At 42.9% G+C, this 21090-nt stretch overlaps 1 protein-coding gene across 1 annotated transcript in view; it reads left to right on the top strand.

Moving 5' to 3' along the window:
- Positions 1–21090, top strand: part of PRDM2 (PR/SET domain 2) — a 78466-nt gene that overhangs the window by 32676 nt on the left and 24700 nt on the right. Inside the window, exon 5 of the mRNA XM_063145361.1 lies at positions 6574–6700. Coding sequence (XP_063001431.1) covers positions 6574–6700 — 127 coding nt within the window. The remainder of the gene's footprint in view (positions 1–6573; positions 6701–21090) is intronic.

Here is a 21090-nt window from a genome sequence, read left to right as displayed (position 1 = left end):
ACATGACGCACAGGGGATCTCAGGGAGGGATGATCTCTCCCTTGCCCTGGGATACAACCCTACACTTTGGGTCTTCTTTTTCCGCAGTCTCGGGCTGAGCCCAAGACTGGGGAGCGTGTGGCCCGTTTCCACGGGTTTACCCGGCTCCGCGTGATTACTCGCCAGGAGCCGCACACGGGCTGCACCCATAGGGGTGGGGAAATGAAATGAAAATTAAAAAAACACTTACCTTTGCGCATCACCGTTTGTGTGCTCCTTTCCCTTTAAAAATAAAAAATGGCGGGCACGATGCCTCTCTTGAGGTCGTTGCGCCTTACGTGTAAACGGCGGCGAGATCTCGTGTTAATCCCAACGCAAGGTCTCCCCTCCTCTCCCCCGGACTTTCAGGTAGGTCTAGCTAAGGCCTTGGTCTGTAAAGTAAAGCGGAACAATATGAATAGAGGATAAGTGTACTACGCTTTGTCAACAATGAGATATAAATTCAATGTATTCCTTCCCCCCCCCTTTTTTTCTTTTTTCTTGTGGGTTTCACCCTCCTGGGCCAACAACCTCTGTTTCTTTCATGCTGATCAGTGGGGGAGAGACTTTTCTTCCTTTGTGCCTAGCATGGACACCAAGTGAGGTTACAGAGGAGGAATGGAGGAATCCATCCCTCCTCACTGTTCCTGCATGCGATACCGGGTCACTGTTGGCTAAGTAAGTTGCTAAATACAAGCCTGCTGGGACACCATCAATCTGTGTGGCAGTTCTTACCAAGTACAATAGGACAGCATGTTAAAAGAACATTATTTGTGTGGTGCAGTGGCTAAAGTGTTGGACTGGGAGTCAGGAGATCTGGGTTCTAGTCCCCATTCGGCCATGGAAACCCACTGGGTGACTTTGGGCCAGTCACAGGCTTTCCCTCAGCCCAGCCTACCTCACAGGGTGGTTTTTGTTGTGAGGATAAAATGGAGAGGAGGAGGAGGAAGATTATGTACACCACCTTGGGTTCCTTGGAGGAAAAAAGGCGGGATGAAAATGCATTAATAAATAAATAAATAAATAAATAAATAAATAAATATTTGCCCAAATGTGCACTAGATGTGGAAATTCATTTATTTATTTATTACATTTTTATACCGCCCAATAGCCGAAGCTCTCTGGGTGGTTCACAAAATGTATTCCTGCTGTTCTTATTTCTTCTGTGTTTTTATTTAGTTTATTTGGCTATTTCTGTTATCTAATATTAGTTTTTAGTGTTGCTATTATCCTTGTTAGTTTTAATACTGTTAGCAACCTTTCTTATTTTAAATCAAAAGGCATCTCTCTCTCTCCCTCCCTCACCCTCTTTTCTGTAGATAAAATATTACCTGAAGATTGTGTTTTTACCTTTCTCTAACACCTGTATATGTACACCTTCTGCCATAATCACAATTCAAACAAAGCATTACGGTGTCTGTTCCATTGCAGCGTTCTACATTTTGAACTATTTGTGATAATAATAGAAGATAATTTTAGATAAATAGATGCCTTACATCAGGACTAATGTGTTCTCCCCAGGCGGTTAAACATCTTCAACCTTGTAGATTTGTCTCTTCTATAATTAAATTCTTTTTATTTATTTTAGTTTGTAAGTTTGATAGCAAGGCCTCTTTCTGTTGATGTGAGCTGCTTTGGAAGACACCTGTTGTCTGAAAAGTGGGTTAAAATGCAGTAAATAAAATACTAATCCTTGAAAATATCGCAGCATCCCTGTCTAGAAGCAGCCAGGCAATGCGTTTCCTGTAGTCTGAAACAAAATTTGTTTCTTTCAGTAATTTATTTATTATGCTTGGAGGGGAGGAACCAGATGGCAGTTGTCCCAAGACAGAGATAGGGGAAATAGCTGGACATCCCAGTCCTGGGTCGCTTATTTGATTATCTGTTGAAAAACCGACTTCTGGATTGAAATTCTGGGTGTGTATAAGTGAAAAATATAAAAAATTAGGGTCGATCCAATAAAATGCCATCTTACATGTAATGTGTTGTAATGATTGCTTCCTTCCTTGTCCTCTTTTGTGGCATCCATGGACATGGCTAGACCAGGGCTTGGAGGGGGGAGAATCTCGCGATATGGTGATCTTTAGATCCTCCGCCTCAGTCTACATGTGGCGGGCAACGTCCCGGGAGGAAGAGGATGTCACGCCCGCCATTTTTTAAAATATTTATTTATTTATTTTACCGGAAAATAGCGCATGAGTGTTAAAGCGGAAACAGTAAGTGTTGTTTTTTTAAAAAAAAAAAACACCTCCCGCTCCCTCCACCCCACCCCTGATGGGCACGGAGCTGTTGAGGAGCTCCGTGCCCTGTTCCTGGCTCCTCGTGGTTACTTGTGAGGAGCCCTAACGAATCCGGGATGGCGGCTCACACCTCCCGTGGTCTCGGGATCATCCCGAGACTGTGGGAAAAGTTGGGATAGAAATGAACCGCCCAGAGAGCTTTGGCTATAGGGCTGTATAAAAATGTAATATATAAATAAATAAATGGTGCCCGTTATCCCGGGGAAAGAGAGGGTTCATTCCTCCCTGCCCCCGGGATCCCCTGTGCGCACAGGGATGATCCTGGAGCGATCCCCGGGATATCGCCCCATCTAGCTGAGGCCCATGACGTCCTTAGGGATCAGCCCCAAAAGTACATCTAAGTGTATTGGAATACGTCACTGTGACCCTAGGAAGTGACATGTTGAGCCGGAGTTCATATCCCTGTCCAGCCCATGAACTTATTCGTTAGTCTTTGGAGCAATTTGACAGACTGTATGATGATGAATAGGATGAGGATTGTAAAGCAGTTGCCATGTTGTCAGTTCAAAATACGTGTGTATTGTAATTCTCCTATATAGGCTAAAATATTTCTGTTCCTTGTGGCAGTGCAGTTATGTGTGACCTGAGTTGTCAATCAGAAGCCTAAAAACAATATGGTAGAGGCAGGTCTTGGGTGTTTTCAGCCTTTCCCCTGCCTCCTCTCATTATTTACGTCTCATTTTATTTTTTCACATTTCAATAGCTTTATTTTCTCAACTTTGTTTGTTTATTTTATTTATTTATTTATTACATTTTTATACCGCCCAATAGCCCAAGCTCTCTGGGCGGTTAACTTTCTCACTTTCTTCTTAACTATGTTAATTTAAATGTGTAGGCCATTTTTTCCCCAATTTAGCCTTTTAAAATGTATAGTTTTAATGTTCTTGTTTTTATTGTTTTAAGGCTTCGTTGTTTAAAATTGTTGTGTATACTACCTTGATGGCTTTTTGCCAAGTCATGCGGTTTATAACTGTTAGTGATAAATAAATAATACTGAAATATAATCATCAACAAATATCAAAGATCAGTGTACATAGATATTGGGTTCAAGTATGCCACAAAATGTGTGCATCCATTTTAGTATCGTGATTGATCCTCCCCTCTTGAATATTTATTGAAAGTTAGGTGGTAGAAATGGAAAAAATATATCAGTGAAAATAAATTCATTTTCAAGGTAACTGTTGCGTTCCAAACAAAAATAAAGCAAGAGTTACAACTATAGAAGTCATAAAATCATAAATGTATCTTGCTAATCATTGTACAAGTTTCAAAGCAGTCTGAAGATTGGGAAAAGTGGGTGGGGGAGTGGAATTGACAAGGAGTCTTCATTTAGTCCTGTGAGTAGTCAGTTTCATATTTTGTCAGTTTGCCCAGGATAATGTCAAAAACTGTATCCATTTACTGTAGCTGCCTATGATACTTATCCTTCAAATCCCAGCGGCACTTCTGGTTAACAAAAGTTTGGTCTTTTCCCCAGCTATGTGAGAGCAATTTAAGCTTTGATCTTAACAAATCTGGTATGCGTTTGGGGAATGGGAAGCCGTAGTGATGGTTATGGATCAAACATGTTCTACTAATCATACTTGGCAGCACATTTCAGAAGTTTAAAGTGTTTCACGCCTTATCTGCATTATAATACTTACAGTCGTCCTATAATTAAATCACTAGTATTATTCCTGTGTTGTGGATGGTGGGAAGAGAACACAGAATAACTCCGCCTAGAGAATTCATGGCTAATTTCTGTGAACATCATAAGCAGTGATATGGGTTTCCCAGGGCGGGGGGCATAGATCAGAAAATGTTCCGCTGCCTTAAATTGATGGAGATCTGATTTAGCATGTTTAGGAACATATAAATTGGACAATTTGTTCATCTAGCCAACTATCGTTATTCACTGGCAATGCCTCTCCGGGGTCTCAGGCGGAGGTGCATAGGAAAATGCCACCCGTTGAATCAGACCATCGGCCCATCTAGCAATGGTCAGTAGTAAATTCTTTGAACTACCTGAAGTATGCATGTTACCTTGATTAAATCTGTAGGCTTGTGTAATTGGTCTGTAGACTGAATAAACAGCAGAATTGATGATTGTGGCTCTATAGTGTGAACTTAAGTCCACTTAGTGTGGTGAAGTATTTGATGAGAGAGAGAAATGGAGTACACTTAGTGCAGCTTAAATGTTTACATTCAACAAGACTTAGTTGGATGTTACATAGAATTCTTGAAAATGTTTTAAATGTGAGGAATGTGCAGCCCTTCTGGTGTTTTGGCCTACAACTCCCATGAGCCCTAGCCAGCATAGCCAGTGGTGGGGGATGATGGGAGTTGTAGGCGAAAACATATGGAGGGCCATAACTCCATTAAGTAGGGGGTGGGATGTAGGGATTGGCCTGGTTTGTAAGTCTCAACAACCAAGGTTATTGATAAACCTAGTGCACTCATGCCTGATCACATGCGAACCAGGAACCCTGGCTTGTCTCTCCCCTGACAAGCCAGAGAAATAACCTGGCAGCAAACCTTGGGTCATTTCTCAGGCTTGTTGGTGGAGAGACAAATTAGAGGCCCTAGTTCGCACATCACGAGACACAGCTAGTTGAGAAGGGGGTTTGTCTCTTGATGTGCCTTGGCCACGGGGCTTCCTTTGCCTCATCGCTTCTCCTTCTGCTGCCTGGTAATTTGAACAGCTGAGTTACTGAGTATTACAAAACTGACCCTGGCCTAATCTACACCAAGCAGGATATTGCACTATGAAAGTGGTATATAAAAAGCAGGAGCCACACGACTGCTTTATAGCGGTATTGAAGTGCACTGACGACTGTTGGGGCCCATTGACCCACACCATATCCCGTTTTCATATCTCTTTCATCGTGCAATATCTTGATTGTTGTGGCTCCTGCCTTTTATATACCGCTTTCATACCATTTTCATAGTGCAATATCCTGCTTGGTGTAGATTAGGCCTAATACATCAAACCAGTTTCTCCAGCTGAGATTAAAATCCCAGCAGGAGGAGAACTTTGGGGACCAGAATGCTTGCCTCATATTTGTGGTAAACATATCAAGCTGCTGACATTAGTATTCCAAGGCCTTTGTGCAATATCCTGCTTCATGTAGGTTAGGCCTCTGTATTCGATGGCTGCTTTTTTCTGCTGCTGTTTAACTTTTGCCGGAGGAATGTTTTGAAACGATGTAAGTCGCCACACGCATTGTGTTACAATGGAAGGGCAGGATATAAACATCATCAAGCACATAAATGAAGTCTTAAGTGGACAGGAAAGAAATACATAAGTAAATATATCTACAGATGTTGAGTTGATGGGTAACTGTTAGAAATCTCCTGTATTTATCTGCTTGCAATTAAGGTGCCCTGCCGGGCATAGAGGTGATAGGGCCTTCTTCGTGGTAGTGCCGTCTTATCAGTGGAATGACTTCTCCTCAAAAGGCAAAGAGACACCAACACCTTTCTCTTTCAGAAGATGAGGCCTTTGTGTTTGCTATGGCTTTTAGAGTGTTTTTGTTTCATCATTTTATTGATTCTCTTCTATGTTCAGTTTTTAAAATTGTTTCTGCTTTCTTCTGGAGATTGGCTGTATGTTTGCGAACCACGTTGGTTATTGTTTTTAATATAAAAGCAAACTGGATCTATTTAAAATGAAATAAGCAAGATCCTATTTCCTTGCTGACAGTGTCAGCATAGTTGGCACTGTCTGCCTTAATTATATTTTCCTCCTTGCCTTTCAAGAGGTACTTGTCGGAACGAGTTGGTGTCAGTCCAGAAGTTCTAAAATTAAATCCAAACTGGGTTGTTGTTGTTGTCGTCCGTCCGTCCCCCCCCCCCCCCCGCAAAAAAAAATCTGTTTAAAGCTCTTGTGCTGAATTAGACAGCAAAGCAGTTGAGTTTTAACGAATCTGCAAGTCACGGTGTTGCACTGGATAAATGCGGTCCTCCTTCCAGCAGAGGGGTCTGGTGTAACCCGCATCTCCTTTCTCTCTCGCTCTGTGTCTGTCTGTCTCTCCCTCTTTTTCTGTGACGCTGCAGTACAGCAGACACTGCCTGCACAAGCCGTGAAGGGTTAAAGAGTCCTTCCTGTTTGGCCAGGCAGGCAGTTGGGAAATCTGTTCCCAGTGCAGCAGAGTACAGCTGTTTGTGATCCGCACAGGGAGCTCCACACCCTCTGGCCCGGAGCCTGCTGCTCTCCCTCTTTTATTAACAACCTCCTGTTTGATTGGTGTCCTGTCGGTCTCTTTTCTTCCTCCAGCCAATTGAGCCGGGCGAAGAGCTCCTGGTGTGGTACAATGGGGAGGACAACCCAGAGATAGCAGCTGCTATTGAGGAAGAGAGAGCAAGCAATCGGACCAAGAGGAACTCCCCGAAAGCCAAGAAAGGTAAGAGGTTTTGCCTGCCTGCCTCCTTCCCTGCCTCCCTCTCTCCAGCCGTGAAGAAAAATCAAAAGACAGAGCGGGGGACGCCTTGGGAGAGAGGCACGATGGAACCCACAAACTTTCTTCTTTTTTCTTCTTCTTCTGCCAGCGCCTGCTTGTGCGTTTAAGGATCACTCTAATGCTTTCTCAGTAGGAGTGTCTCTTGCCAGCAAGTACGCCTCTGTGACCTTTTTCCAGGCTCCGCTGCCTGCTCGCTTAAGATCTCACGCTCTCCAGACTTCCAGTTAAAGGGTTTTATTTTTCTCTCTTGTTACCACCCACACCCTATCGCTTTCCTTCCCTTTAAAGCAGGCCGGTAACTTCCACTTCTTGGGGTGGGTAGGTGGGGGGCAGTCACATATCTGATGCATTTCTGGTTTTGAAACGACGAGTTAGCTAAAACTTTGAGAAGGAGGGAATAACACACTTGTTAAGTGTGTGCGTGTTTTTTTAGGGTTTTAATATTGACCATTTGTCACCCATGTTAGGAAAAACGAAGCGATTGTTTTCTTTTGACAACATGAAAATATTTTTTAGCTGCCATGATTTTGTTCATGGCGTTTCCCTTTAGCAGATGTCCTCTGCAAATGATGATCTCAAAAGTTAAAAAGCACTGTAATGTTGTTTTGTTTTGATTTGTTTTTGCTTCTTTTCTTTTCTTTTTTAAAAAAGCCTGTAAACATTTATAGTCTATACTCAAAAACATTTAATATTCATTCCTAGTAGTGTTAACTATCACGAATTTAGTTAGCAAATAGCATCTTAGTACGTGGAGTATTCTAAATGTTGAATTTGTACAGGTTGTCCTTAAGATTTAATTCCAGTCTGGTGTTGAAATTTGAGTGATGACTCATCAAGGCAAGGCATTTGCATTTATTCCTTCATTATGGCAGTACTGCTTGCAACGCTGCACTTGGGCCTGTGTCTTTAATTTTTTTTCATTGTGGGTGGGGCAGCTTTTGAAATGAATGAGAAGGAAACTGGTCTGCCAAAGTGTCATGTATTGTGAAGGTAAAAAAAATCGGCCTATATTTAGTGTGGGAAGTGAAAAATAGATGTCCCTCTGCATTTTAAGGACATTTTAGTTTATAATGGATTGAAGAAACATTTTTGATACAAACAAAATCAGGGCAGATGAGAAGGAAGAAACTCCAGAGTTTGGTTGTTGTTTTTTGCGGAGAGCAAAGGAATTATTTCAGAAGAATCTTGAATGAAATATGTCAGGGTTCTATTTCCTTTTTTTAAACATAATTTTACAAAGTGGTTAAAATATAGGTGTTCCTGTTGTTCTATATCAACCAAACTTCTATAGCAGGAGTTTTTGAGTTAGAATCTTTGGGTGATAGCTGCACTTTTGACAATGACGGGACCACAAGGTATTTCTATATATTTCAATGTACCGTACAGAGTACTAAGTTTACTTTTTTTCTTTCCAGAAAATATACATCCAGGTTGTGGATGGAAAGAATCTTTTTAAAAAAAGAAAGAAAGAAAGTTGGATGTTTCTTTTTCTTTTTGCTCGTATTGAGTTCACATTTCAAGAGCAATACTTTTAGAGCAACTGCGTTACCTTTATTCAGGTCATGATATCTATTGGGGAAGGGGTTAAGGAGAATCTAACCAAAGAGGCTAATAAATCATAGGCCTGGTTCAGACAACACGCTAAACCACGCTGCAGCATGGTGTTGTCTGAACCAGGCCATAGAAAGATCTTGGATTTGCAACTGAGGTCCATTTACTCAAAATGAATTCCACTAAACGAAGTGGGACTACCGTACAGTAAACATCAGGCTGCACGTTGGAAGACCGGGCAGCTAAATAACCAGGGCCTGTTGATGCTGAGTAGCTGGGGTTGTCCAAGCAAACCAGGCCAGAATAATAAGTATTACTTTTCTGCATTGCTTTTTGAGTGTTCAGACAAATGTGTTTAACGCCCATTTCAGTACGTTCCATTATTTTTTTCTAAAGATATGAAAAGCTTTCAATGCTGTCTGAAGTTCATTGCTTTTTTCTGGTGGCATTTCTAAGGCAAAACCATATTTGCTTTCAGTACATAAAGTACCTAAAAGCTGCTAAGTGCTGCATAAAAATCCAAAATGGCATAGGCCCTGCTGCCTGCAAGCTTGCAGTCTAAAGGTAAAGGCCAGGCACAGCAGAGAGGAAAGGAGTGGAGCACGGAAGGGAAGGGGAATCCATCAGGAAAAGCCAGGGTAAATATCTGTCACATCTAGTGGTGTGGCCTCCTATGGTGGTTCAGGGACCCAGTCCTCTCCATCTAAGCCTTTGGGCCCAAATTCTAACAGGTTGGTGGGGTCTTTGGCCACCATCCACCCCTATTAGTTCTGAAGTAACTTGAGCTAATCAGAGAAGGGTTCCTGGGAGTCACCATGGGAAGCATATATGGCCACGACATGAAACAGTGCTAAGAGTGGGAAGAAGCCAAATGGCCATTGATCCCAACTGAATTGTTGATGCTGATGCCGCCTTTCACCCTCCGGTACAGTAAGGTGGAATTGGGCAGCACTTGAAGGCTGCTGCCCTCAAGGCCACATGGTTTAGAGCAGTGGTACTCAAACTTTTTCAGGCCACCGCCCCCTTGGTTCCACAAACTCATGCCCAGTGCCCCCTACCCTACACTATAAAAATCATTATTCTGAATAGCGGTTTTCAGCGACCCACTAAGGAAGATAATAACAATAAAATTCAAAACAGTAACAATTAATTGAATAGTTATTCAAAATCTGAAGCACCCACCGCAGGCTTGCCGAGGGAGGGAGAGAAAAGAGAGCGAACGCCTCTGTTTTGCAGCCGGCGTGGCGGGGCACACCAAGCAGGGTATGTCTCTTCATTAGCGTGTTGATGCTTTTGAAACATTTCAATTCACCCTTAAAAGGACTCTTCTTAAATGGCATTAATACATGTGTGGATTCTTCTCCTATATGGCTTGGGACCAAACTACCGTCTCCCATAAAAATGTCCGTGGGTTTTAAGACCTCCTGGAGAGGCGCTTCTTGGAAAAGGCCACCTTGAGCGCCCCTCTGCCGCCCCTTTGCCTCTTAGCGCCCCCCTGCCGCCCCCTTGCCTCTTAGCGCCCCCCTATGCAATCCCACTGCCCCCTTTGGGAACCACTGGTTTAGAGTCACTCCACTGAGTCCCCCAAGGACTATTGCTACCGAGTCTGTCCGTCCGTCTCGCTCTCGTTCTCTTTTTCTTAAATTTCTGGTATTTTTTTATTGTTATCAAAAAGGTACAAACACACAAAGTGAGGTGCAGCTCATTTCAAGTGCTACAATCCAAAAAAGAAAGTGTGTATGGGGTAGGGGTGAAGTGCGGCGGGGAGATCACATGGAAACGTCAAATGCGACAGAGAAAAACGGTAGGGACCAAGAGGCTCCCACCACTAATGCAGGTCCTCCTTTCAGAATGACAAGGATAGACCGTAGACTAGCTGGGCTCTGTTGGCATGGTCTATTAAAGCAATGCCACACCATGTCAGAAGGGACGGATTTGTGGCAGATGATCAAGCAAAGCAGTATCTCAGCATAAATGGAGAACCTTTCATCCACTAGGCGCCATAGGCTGTCCCGTGATGGCTGTTCGCCTCACCAACGGATCAGCGTTAACTTCCAGCTAGACTGGTGCTGGCAACCAGGGGACGCCCACGCAACTGACCGCGTTCAGGTTTCCTATGCAGAAATTGCCACGTAGGAAATGTGTAACTTGTGAAGCCTGTCGAAATGAGGGGCTAATACTGTCTCATACTATTTGTGTCAGGCTGATTGCAGCCATTGGGCTGTTGTGGTTCTTGCTGCTGGTGCTGTTTCTCTCTCAGCCTGCTGTCCTGGGTAAGGCCTGACTGAGAAAAGCAGCCAAACAAAGATCCCTTCATGGTTCGTTTGGTCACCCAAAAATGGCCTTCCAACTTCTGTTAGAGCTGAGGATTCGGGGACGTTTTGAGGATAATCAAATCTCTCTCCTCCGTCCTCCCACTTTTATCATTTATTATGTTTATGTTCAATATGTTTGCATTCGCAAGGTGTTTCCAAGGTGGCGTACAGATAAAAACTAATGTAAAAACCAGACAACAGAATAATAAAATAACAGCAACAAGACTAAAACCTCTATAGCAGCAAAACAGTCCAGTTAAAAGATAAACCTAAAAGGAGCATAATTTACTAGCAACAACGGTAAAGTCTCATTATGTTGAATTAAAATACCTGGGCAAATGGAAGTGTTTTGACCTAGTGCTCCCATGGAAAAGGCCCCACCTAACCTCAACAAGTCGAGAATCTTGTTGAAGGGCCTCACCAGATGGTCAAGAAGGACGCAGACAAGCTGGAGCATGTTCAGAGGAGGGCAACCAGGTTGATCAGGGATCTGGAAACAAAGCCCGATGAAGAGAGACTGAAAGAATGTTGAGCCTGGAGAAGAGAAGATTGAGGGGAGACATGAGAGCACTCTTCAAATACTTAAAAGGTTGTCACACAGAGGAGGGCCAGGATCTCTTCTCGAACCTCCCAGAGTGCAGGACACGGAATAACGGGCTCAAGTTAAAGGAAGCCAGATTCCAGCTGGACATCAGGAAAAACTTCCTGACTGTTAGAGCAGTACGACAATGGAATCAGTTAGCTAGGGAGGTTGTGGGCTCTCCCACACTAGAGTCATTCAAGAGGCAGCTGGACAACCCTCTGTCAGGGATGCTTTAGGGTGGATTCCTGCATTGAGCAGGGGGTTGGACTCGATGGCCTTGTAGGCCCCTTCCAACTCTGCTATTCTATGATTCTATGATCTCAGAATATGGCCAGGAGCCGGTGATGTTTGACATGCTCCAGTCCCAAGCTGTACATGGCATTCCAATGGCAAGAAGGGGTCAGAGGGGCGATTTAACTTTAAATTGGGGGGATGATTGGGAATGATAGTATACACGTTCAGCCCAGACACGAAAGTTAAAGGAAGATGGAGAGAGGTGAATAATTATTCTTCCTGTGCCATCATTTTCAAGAGATCATTAAGATGTTGTGATGGCTGGCATCTAATGAAAGAACAGTTCTGTATTTTTTGCATGATGTTGAAGGACAGGGATTGGAAGGGGTTTATGGCTTTTCTTTTTCTGTGTTAACTTACATATTCACCTTATATTTTTTTGCTAAACTGACTTTGCTAAACTAATTTCATAGAATCATAGAATAGTAGAGTTGGAAGGGGCCTGTAAGGCCATCAAGTCCAACCCCCTGCTCAATGCAGGAATCCACCATTGCTTTCAGTGGGCCATGGCAATGCCATTGTGCCCATGTTTCCTCAGATGCAAATCCCGTTGAGTTCAGTGGGGCTTACTCCCAAGTAACTGTGCATGGAATTGCAGTCTAAGGCAATAGCTAGACCTAAGGTTTATCCCTGGATCGTCCAGGGGTCAAACCTGTTCATCTAGGTGACACACAGGGGATCCAGTGCTCAGGCAGGGGCGAACCCTGGATGATCCCAGGATAAACCTTAGGTCTAGCTGTGGCCTTAGTTACAACTGCATCAGAGTCATCACCTAAGCATATTTAATTCAGGAACTACAATAGCGTTGGTCTTGTGAAAGTTTTAAAACGTATTCAAAATTGACCAAAAAGGCCCCCTTGCCAGCCCTGATGGGGAACAGAAATGGAAGTGGGATAGAGCAGAAATGGACATGGGATAGAGCATCTAAATCTAGCAGTGGTACGACAAACAAAAGAATTAGGTGCATGGAGATTAATGCACAGCCACCCAATTTGCATAGCTCTCAGAAAACAAGAGAGAAAATAAAATGTGTCCAGAAATTATTAAGAGGGATTACTAGGGATATTTACAGAAGCTGCCTCTACTGAATTCCACCCCAAAATTTCAGGTTCTACTTTACCAGAGACGTTTTCTGGAGCAAAATTCAAGCCTCCTGAATCTGTTATTCTTCCAGTATATTTCTGGAATTTTGCAGGCTGGAAGAGAGAGGGAAAAGAGTCATTTGACTCTCCCTCCTCTCTTCCAACCAGCATTTGTAGCACAGCATGAGATTGGGGGTGGCTAGTGAGAATCAGGTGATTCTGTTCCCTGTCTACCTCTATTTTGCCCTATAAAAACTGTGCAGTTTATTTAAAAATTCTTTTGAAAAGCTGGAATCGCACATCAACTCCATCGTTGTTTAGGAATCTGGATCTTTGACTGAAATTCAGCTCTAGTGGAGCCGAAGGCAGGTTGGAACCTCAGAACAGTTGCAGAATTGAATTGAGGGAACACACCTAATCTGAAGGAAATATGTGTGCAGTTTTTACCCCCCCGGAACAACAAAATCTTGGGTAGTTACTCTGCGACTCTTCTGTGTATAGCTCTTGCTGTTCATGCAGCTTTTCAGCCAGGCTGTGAGCTCCTTCGCTTTCAAAATGCCTGAGACAACCATCTCAATCTGCCTTTCTCTGCTTCCGCCAAAATAGGATCCCCGGACCCTTAGACAGTCCTGGTTCTCACTGAGGTGGTGAACTGTGTCTGGGCTGTACTCACAAAATACCCTCCATCCAAAAATATCCCTGCATATAGAAAGCTAGGGTATCAAGAAAAGTAATTCTTCTCCCTGACATGTTCGCAGTATTATTATTCTTTTAATGCATAGTGAGAAGAGCATGGATAGCTACATGTTTTTCACCCTCTCCCAACATACATGAACTTGGGGGGTGATTCAGTCAAACTGATTGGCAGCCAATTCAGAACAGAAAAGGAAGTACCTTTTCATCCAAATGATAAATTTGTGGATTCTATTTTTGCCACAAGGTGGTGATAGACACTCATTTAGGTGGTCTTAAAATTGGATTAGATGGATTCATGGATAAGGAGCAATCCAATCAATAGCTTTTTAATCACAATGGTTACAGGGGAGCCATCATGTTTAGTAGCAGTATGCCACTGAATAAAGCCTTTCCTTAATATGCAGCCTTGAATCTCTGTCTTTGCTTCTTTTAAATTTGGTTTTAACTGTTTTATTCTGTTTTTATTTTCATTTTATCTTGTACACCGCTCTGAAATTTTTCAATGGGGAGCGGTATATAAATATTCTAAATAAATAAATAAATAAATAATACCAATTTCTGAGGGGGAGGGGTGTGTGGGGTGTGGGTGTGGGTGCGCGCGCACACACACTCACACATGATCTCCCTAGATCTGCTGAGATAATCCCAGAACAGTTTGGCATTCATGGGTAGGCACAGGCTCTTGCAGAAGTGATCTCCCAAGTCTGGAAGGAGCTAGGTATTTATCAGATGGATTTTTATCACTAATGTAGCTAGAACTGCTTCATTGTGTTGCTGTGTGTCTGTGTTGGGGAGTGGGAAAGGCATTGACTGTGAGGAGAGCCTGGAAGTGGAGGATTGCTTTGTTTAACTTCCATAGGTATACTTCCGGGACTAACAGGTGCTGGGGTAGATGTGCCAGGCTTTGAATATACCGTAGTTGGCCTTGAAGATGTCAGAGGGCTTCCACAGTTTAGTTTGCAAAGCGTGGCCGGGATCTAAAGAGCAGACCAGTGCATTCCCTTTAGAGATGAAAAACAAAAAGGAGAAAAGCATCCAAGTCAAATCAGAATAAGAGAGAAGCTAGTCCTCAGGATGCAAAAGAATTTATGTGTATGAAGCCCAATGCATTTCAGCCTGTGTCCTATTTAAAGGCCTTCTTCAGGGGGCTATAAACATTAAAAAAAATACATTTTTAAAAAATTGTGGGACAACACATGAAGTTAAAATATGTCAAACACACTAGTAATGCTATCATTGCTACCTCTGTATGTTCTAAAAGATTTACAGGAGTGTGAATTGGCTGTAGTATTGTTGTTGAATATTTCATGAGTGGGCTTTTCCCGTTCAGTCCTCTTCCTCACCAACAGTCTTTTTTCTTTCTTTTTTTGCCATATCAAGTTCTTTTTCCTAAAGCTTTTAAAACTTGATGTTGTGCAGACTTTATACTGTTAGTTTTACCCTACCCTGTGCCTGCTTACCCTACCCTGTGCCTGTTTGCATTCTCTTCCCCTCCTCATTGTTTTACTATGATTTTATTAGATTGTAAGCCTATGCGGCAGAGTCTTGCTATTTACTGTTTTACTCTGTACAGCACCATGTACATTGATGGTGCTATATAAATAAATAATAATAATAATAATAATAATAATAATAATAATAATAATAGGTAGGGGTTCTTTTCTGGGTCTTCGCGTCTCTGTCTCTCTCTTTCTCTGGAGCTCTTGATACTTGTTGAAAGGTTTTCACTAAATACCTAATCTGTTTGACCATCCATATGTGTGCCTGTAGTTGAACTGCTCTCAGAGAACAGGAGTAACTGTTAGAAACTTGGCTTTGTTCTTCCGGGAAAACCGACAACATCATCTCCTATATGTCTGTAGCTCAACCATATATGTGTCTTTTTTCATCCTTCTCTTTTAAACAAAATTATCTCCATTATTCTCCTTTTAACATCTCCTTAGTTCATCAGCGTCTTTCTTGATTGGCACAACTGAATGCAGTGGTCCATGCAGGGCTTCACCAGTTCCGTCCTGCATCGAGAATGGAATGTATTCTTTGAGCCTATGTCAAAGGTGTCCTACTGCTCTAAACCCAAATGCCGTGATCACCTGTAGATTCCCAATCTAGAACCACAATATCCCTTCCACTGCCATGCTGGTCATTTATTTGCTAAATTTGCCTACTACTTTTCACCACCAAAGAATTGTTTCAAAGCTACGTACAGTACAACAACCACAAAACAACCACAAGACAATGGGAAAATAATCCAAGTAAGACCCAAAAGAGTAACAGCAGTGAAACATAAGAACTAGCAGTGTAAAACATGCCTAAACAAAACTGTCCTAACCTGCTTGTAGAATGCCAGGAGGGACAGAGCTAAATGCACAGCCGATAGCAGGGGTGGTCCAGGGCTCTCCTGCAGGAATTGAGCAAAGTCTGCTGCTCAGAAGGCAATCTAGACTCTGAATACAACGGAACAAGGCTTCTTAAACTGCAGGGAGGTGGTTGCTATTATTATTTACAATATTTATATACCGCTCAATTATCTATCATAAATTCCAGAGTGGTGAACATAGGTGTAAACAGTAAAAGAAAGAAGATTTAAAAAGCAAATTAAAATTGTTGAATTTAAGAACAAAGGAACCAGAAAAACAGTGGCTAGTCAGTTGAGGAAGGCTTCTCGAAACAGAGTTGTTTTCAGGAGGCACTGGAAGCAGCCTACCGTTGGCGCCTGCCTGACCTCTAAGAGAGAGAGTTCCACAGAGAAGGGGCCACCACACTAAAGGCTCTTCTCCTGGTGGATTCCAGTTGGGCCACAGGTCCACGTGGAACCACCAAGAGCATGCCCTCTGACAACCTCAGTGATTGGACAGGTTGGTAACGGAGAAGGCGCTCTCTCAGGTATCCTGGTCCCAAGTTGTTTAGGGCTTTGTACACTAGTACCAAAACCTTAAACCTGGCTAGGTAGCCAGTGCAATTTCCTCAGCTAAGGAGTTATATGCTGAAAAGAGGCAGCTCCTGACAACAGCCAACGTGCTGGATTCTGCACTAGCTCCAGCTTCCGGAGCAGCCTTAAGGGCAGCCCCACATAGAGTGTGTTGCAGTAATCCAGTCTTGAGGTTACTAATGCCTGTCCCACTGTTGTTAAGCGATCCCGGTCCAGAAGAGGCTGTAGTTGGTGAGCCAGCGCAAGCTGGTAAAAGGCACTCCAAGCTGCCATTTGGGCCTCCAGCGACAATGATGGATCTAGGAGTAGCACCCAGACTACGAACCTGATCTTTCAGGGGTTGTGCAACCCCATCCAGAGCAGGCAGTGAGCCTATCTCCCAGACTTGGGGGCCATGGGGAGGTTGTAGAAATGTGGAGCACCTAAACACTGCTTGGGAGCCTTAATGCCTTCGTTTCTTGTTAGTCTTGCTAAGAGAAAAAGCAACCAAACAGCCAGGGCTGAAGTTCTATATCTTTCTAAAACAAAAAATGCAGGAAAGCGGTTGACAGAATTTCAAAATTCTGAACTAGCACGGGCCCATTGATCACAAACAAAACCTGTATAAAGCTAGGAGATACTGCAGTGAGATGATTTTTAGCCCAGCTGGATGAGACTGAAGGTTATCAGGCCAGGTCCAGCATCGAGTTAACCACAGTGGCCGGTTAGGAAGCTCATAGTCAGGGCAAGAAGGCAATAGCCCTCTCCTGCTCTCTGCCCCCCACCATCAAGTAGTATTCAGTGGTAGACTGCCTGTGAATATGGAGGTTCCATTAGCCCTCAGGTCTGGAGTCTCAGTAACCCTACACAACCTCTCTGGTATCAGACGAAGCAGATTCTTGCTTACGAGAAAGCCCCTTCTCCAGAAAGCCAGCCCAATCTTTTGCAGTATGTCAGCAACATGTCTTATGCCCAGATTATTTATTTATTTATTTATTTATTTATATAGCACCATCAATGTACATGGTGCTGTACAGATTACACAGTAAATAGCAAGACCCTGCCGCATAGGCTTACATTCTAATAAAACCATAATAAAACAATAAGGAGGGAAAGAGAATGCAAACAGGCACAGGGAAGTGTAAACAGGCACCGGGTAGGGTGAAGCTAAACAGTATAGAGTCAGAACAAACTCAGTATTTAAAAGCTATAGGGAACAGAAAAGTTTTTAGCTGAGTTTTAAAAGCTGTGATTGAGTTGGTAGTTCTCAAGTGTTCTGGAAGAGCGTTCCAGGCGTAAGGGGCAGCAGAAGAAAAAGGACGAAGCCGAGTAAGGGAAGTAGAGGTCCTTGGGCAGGCGAGAAACATGGCATCAGAGGAGTCTGGGTTGCCATGTTGGGCACCTGCGTGGAGGCTGTCCGATGTGATCGGCTGTTCATGCTAGTAGCTCCCTCTGTGTCTTTTTGGAGTTATTATGACCAACCCGGGCTGCATCAGCGGTTTTTAAACGATCACCCAACCTGCACGGACCGCTCCCACGCGCAGGGCTCCCACACGCAGTTCAAGGAACTGGTTGGACCTAGGAACAAATAGGCTGCCATTTATGCTGCTCCCATTCTTATGGCGGGTGATGACAAATTTAAAAACCTAGGTGAGGGTATCGAACGAATTGTAGAGTAGTACAGGGCTTTAAAAAAAATGTCCTGTCATCAAAACAACCAAAGTGAAAGTTGTGGTCTGTTTCGCAGAAAGAGCAGAAGAGGTAGTGCAACTTTTTTGAACTGTTTACTGACAGCCACTGAACACTTTGACAGGAGTTTAATTACATCTACTTGTTGCTACTTAAACAGTAGCTATAAATCCTAATTAACTACATTTTCATAAAAAACAAACAAATGGTTCCAGCTACTTTTTAAAAATAACTTCTTCCCTCTCCACTAGGACGAAAATTAAAACTTTTTTTTAAAAAAAAAGTTAATTATCTTTTCGGCGCCAGACAAAGACCTTTTCTTTTCTCCCAGGCATTTTAGAGACCTAGTTCTAGGTTTCAGTGGCTGTTTTATCAATCCCTGTCCTGTTCATTGCTTTGCATTATGTTGTATTTTACTATTTTAAATATTTGTGTTGTATTTTATATATATTTTAACCGTTCCATGGCTTTTCAGGTTTTTAAGAGAACATTAGTTATTGGGTGGATTAGAAATGTAATAAATAAATAAATGGGTTAAATGAAACAGCGTAGGAAACTCAAACATTTGCTCTGCTTAAACCGTATCCATTGTTCTGGATGAATTGAACTGTTCATAAATGAAGTATTTCTGACTTTCCTTTTGGAAGGAGCCTCAATTAAGACTCTGTTGCCGGCACATTCCTGCAAGTAACCAAAGCAGACCTGTAAATCTCACTGTTCTTCCCGCCTGCCTGGTGCAGCCGCTCTCTTCCCACCCACCCTGGCCGGGCGGAAGTACTTGCAGTGCAGCCACTGAGCATGTGCGAAGCAATAAGCTCTACCAGTTGAACGGAGGTTGCCACACCCTCTGCTGGTAATTCCAGGCAGGCTTGGTGATTAAGAACATAAGAACGTAAGATTGATCTGATATTTTGCGTGCAATTGCATGCAGAGTTTTCAGTAGAATAGACTGTGAATTATTTAAATAGTTTTCTTCTAGTGGGTTGAAGTAAACCAGTCTTGTGTTTAACAGCTCATGTGGGTAAGTGAACAGGCAAGATGTGTTTCCATTCTAGCTAAATACGAGCCAGCCCCCCTCCCTCTTAGCCATTATGGGCATGCATCTTACTAGCCTCTTTACAGTTTCTGGGCTTATTTATGAAGCAGAAGTAAATACTGTAAATGAAACTATAATAGTTAACTTCCAACAATATTTTAAGCGATGTAGTTTGAACTTCTTTATGAAATGGAGTGTAATTACCACTCCGCTATAGTAAAGAGAGTTTACCTATTAGTTTAACTGATGCCCTTCACTGTACTGCTTCAAACAGGTGTGAGACTGCAGGATTGGATGGCTCCCTATTGTAGGAGGGAGGTGGAATCCCTGAACACAGAAAACTAGCACATCAGGGAGAAGGCCAAGCAACGCTTTCTCCTTGGCATCGTCTTTCCTGTCTACTTGGAGTCCCCCCCCCCTTTATATTTCATGCAGTCGCCACCTGTAATACACTGCGGGAGCAGTTTTGCCAACTCCCCTGATGTTCACATCAATTAAGCATCAGTTTTCGCAATGAGACCTACTTCCAGGAGCCCACGTGGAGGTTTTTGACAGCCGTCGCGTTCTGACGTCTCTGCTTTGGAAGAGTTGTCAGCAAGTAACATCCCAAATGCATGTAGTCATCTAGGTCATAGGATGCCACGAGCAGGAACCAAGGTTAAACGAGGTGCACACCGCCTCTTTTAATTTTCAGTTTCTTTCAAATACTTCATCTGCTGCTTTTCCGCCCCCACCCAAAACAAAACCTTCATAATAGCTTACAAAAACAGCTTATAAACTAAAGTAAGATCAAACCTATGCCTAAAACCAACAATAATAAAATGGCATGGACAGCAGCAGCAGTCAATAAAACAAATGAAGAACAGTTATTAAACCAGATCGATCAACAGGGATAAACATTTAAACCCTTGAAGATTATTATTTTTTAAAAATAGCCTTAACGAAGGTGTCTTCCAGATCTACCTGGCAAGGGTTTTCCGAAGGTGGGCTACCACCACGGGCAAAACTGTCTTCCTCAATTGCCACCCATCACTTCATTGAGAGCCAGTGTGGTGTAGTGGCTAAAGTGTTGGGCTGGGAGTCGGGAGATCCGGGTTCTCGTCCCCACTCGGCCATGGAAACCCACTGGGTGACTTTGGGCCAAGCACAGCCTCTCAGCCCAACCTACCTCACAGGGCTGTTGTGAGGATAAAATGGAGAAGAGGAGGCTTATGTACGCCGCCTTGGGTTCCTTGGAGGAAAAAAAGGCAGGATATAAATGCAATAATAAAATTAAATAAATTGACAGCAGGGGAACAGAGAGGAGGTATTATAATGATTATAGATTACTCATAATGAGCAAAATGATGCTACTGTGCCTGTTTAATTAACCCTTTCAACATCCCTGTGAGGTATGATGCAATTAGTCCTATTTTACAGAGGAGGGAATTATATCTGTTTCATTCATCTTTTCAACATCTCCGTTGAAAAGTGAGCTGCACCAGCTACAGACAATCAAATTCAAAGTACAAGACTCTGGCATTCTCCAGGCCACCTGGTGAGGCCTGGCTAAATTTATGTTTGTCCAGGGTTAATTCAAAGTCTCTGTGTGTGTGTTGTTGTTGTTGTTTTAAATCACATAGGAAAAAAGGCCCTCCATCTTTTCTCAACTTATCTCTTCAATAAGCCTCTTAGCTATTCTTTGTTTGTTTTTTCAGATGTTCTTCTGTTCTGTGTCGACACAACATACTTAATTTGGTTTTTCCTTTCCCCCCTGTTTTTATTCTTCCTTTTTTTTTTAATCGCTGTTCTCATTCCACTTCCCCTGTGTTTCATTCCTGTATCTTTCTTGTTTAGACCAACTGGAGGATCCAGCTGGCAGTAGCAGGCATGTAGGACCCTTCAGTAACCTGATGGTAAGTGCACTCGTGTGCTTATATCAGGCTTCCAGCAGGTTCTAAATGCAGCTTTGTCGTCCACACAAACGTCTGGACCATGGGAATGGCTAGCCCTTCTGCAATTACAGCGTAGAATCTCTAAGCCGTGTTATAGTAGCTAGTGCAGAATGCTGAAGACCTAAAGTTTCATTTTTAAGAGAGAGTAACATGTTGAACTCTCTGTTAGAAGATGAAAATCAGAAGCACCCAGGCGGTTTTGATGTAATTTTCAGTGTAACTCATGGTTCTCCACATTAAAAGGG

The sequence above is a fragment of the Elgaria multicarinata genome, chromosome 20 (assembly GCF_023053635.1).
Source record: "Elgaria multicarinata webbii isolate HBS135686 ecotype San Diego chromosome 20, rElgMul1.1.pri, whole genome shotgun sequence".
NCBI lineage: Eukaryota > Metazoa > Chordata > Lepidosauria > Squamata > Anguidae > Elgaria > Elgaria multicarinata.
This window is presented reverse-complemented; position numbering and strand designations above follow the sequence as displayed.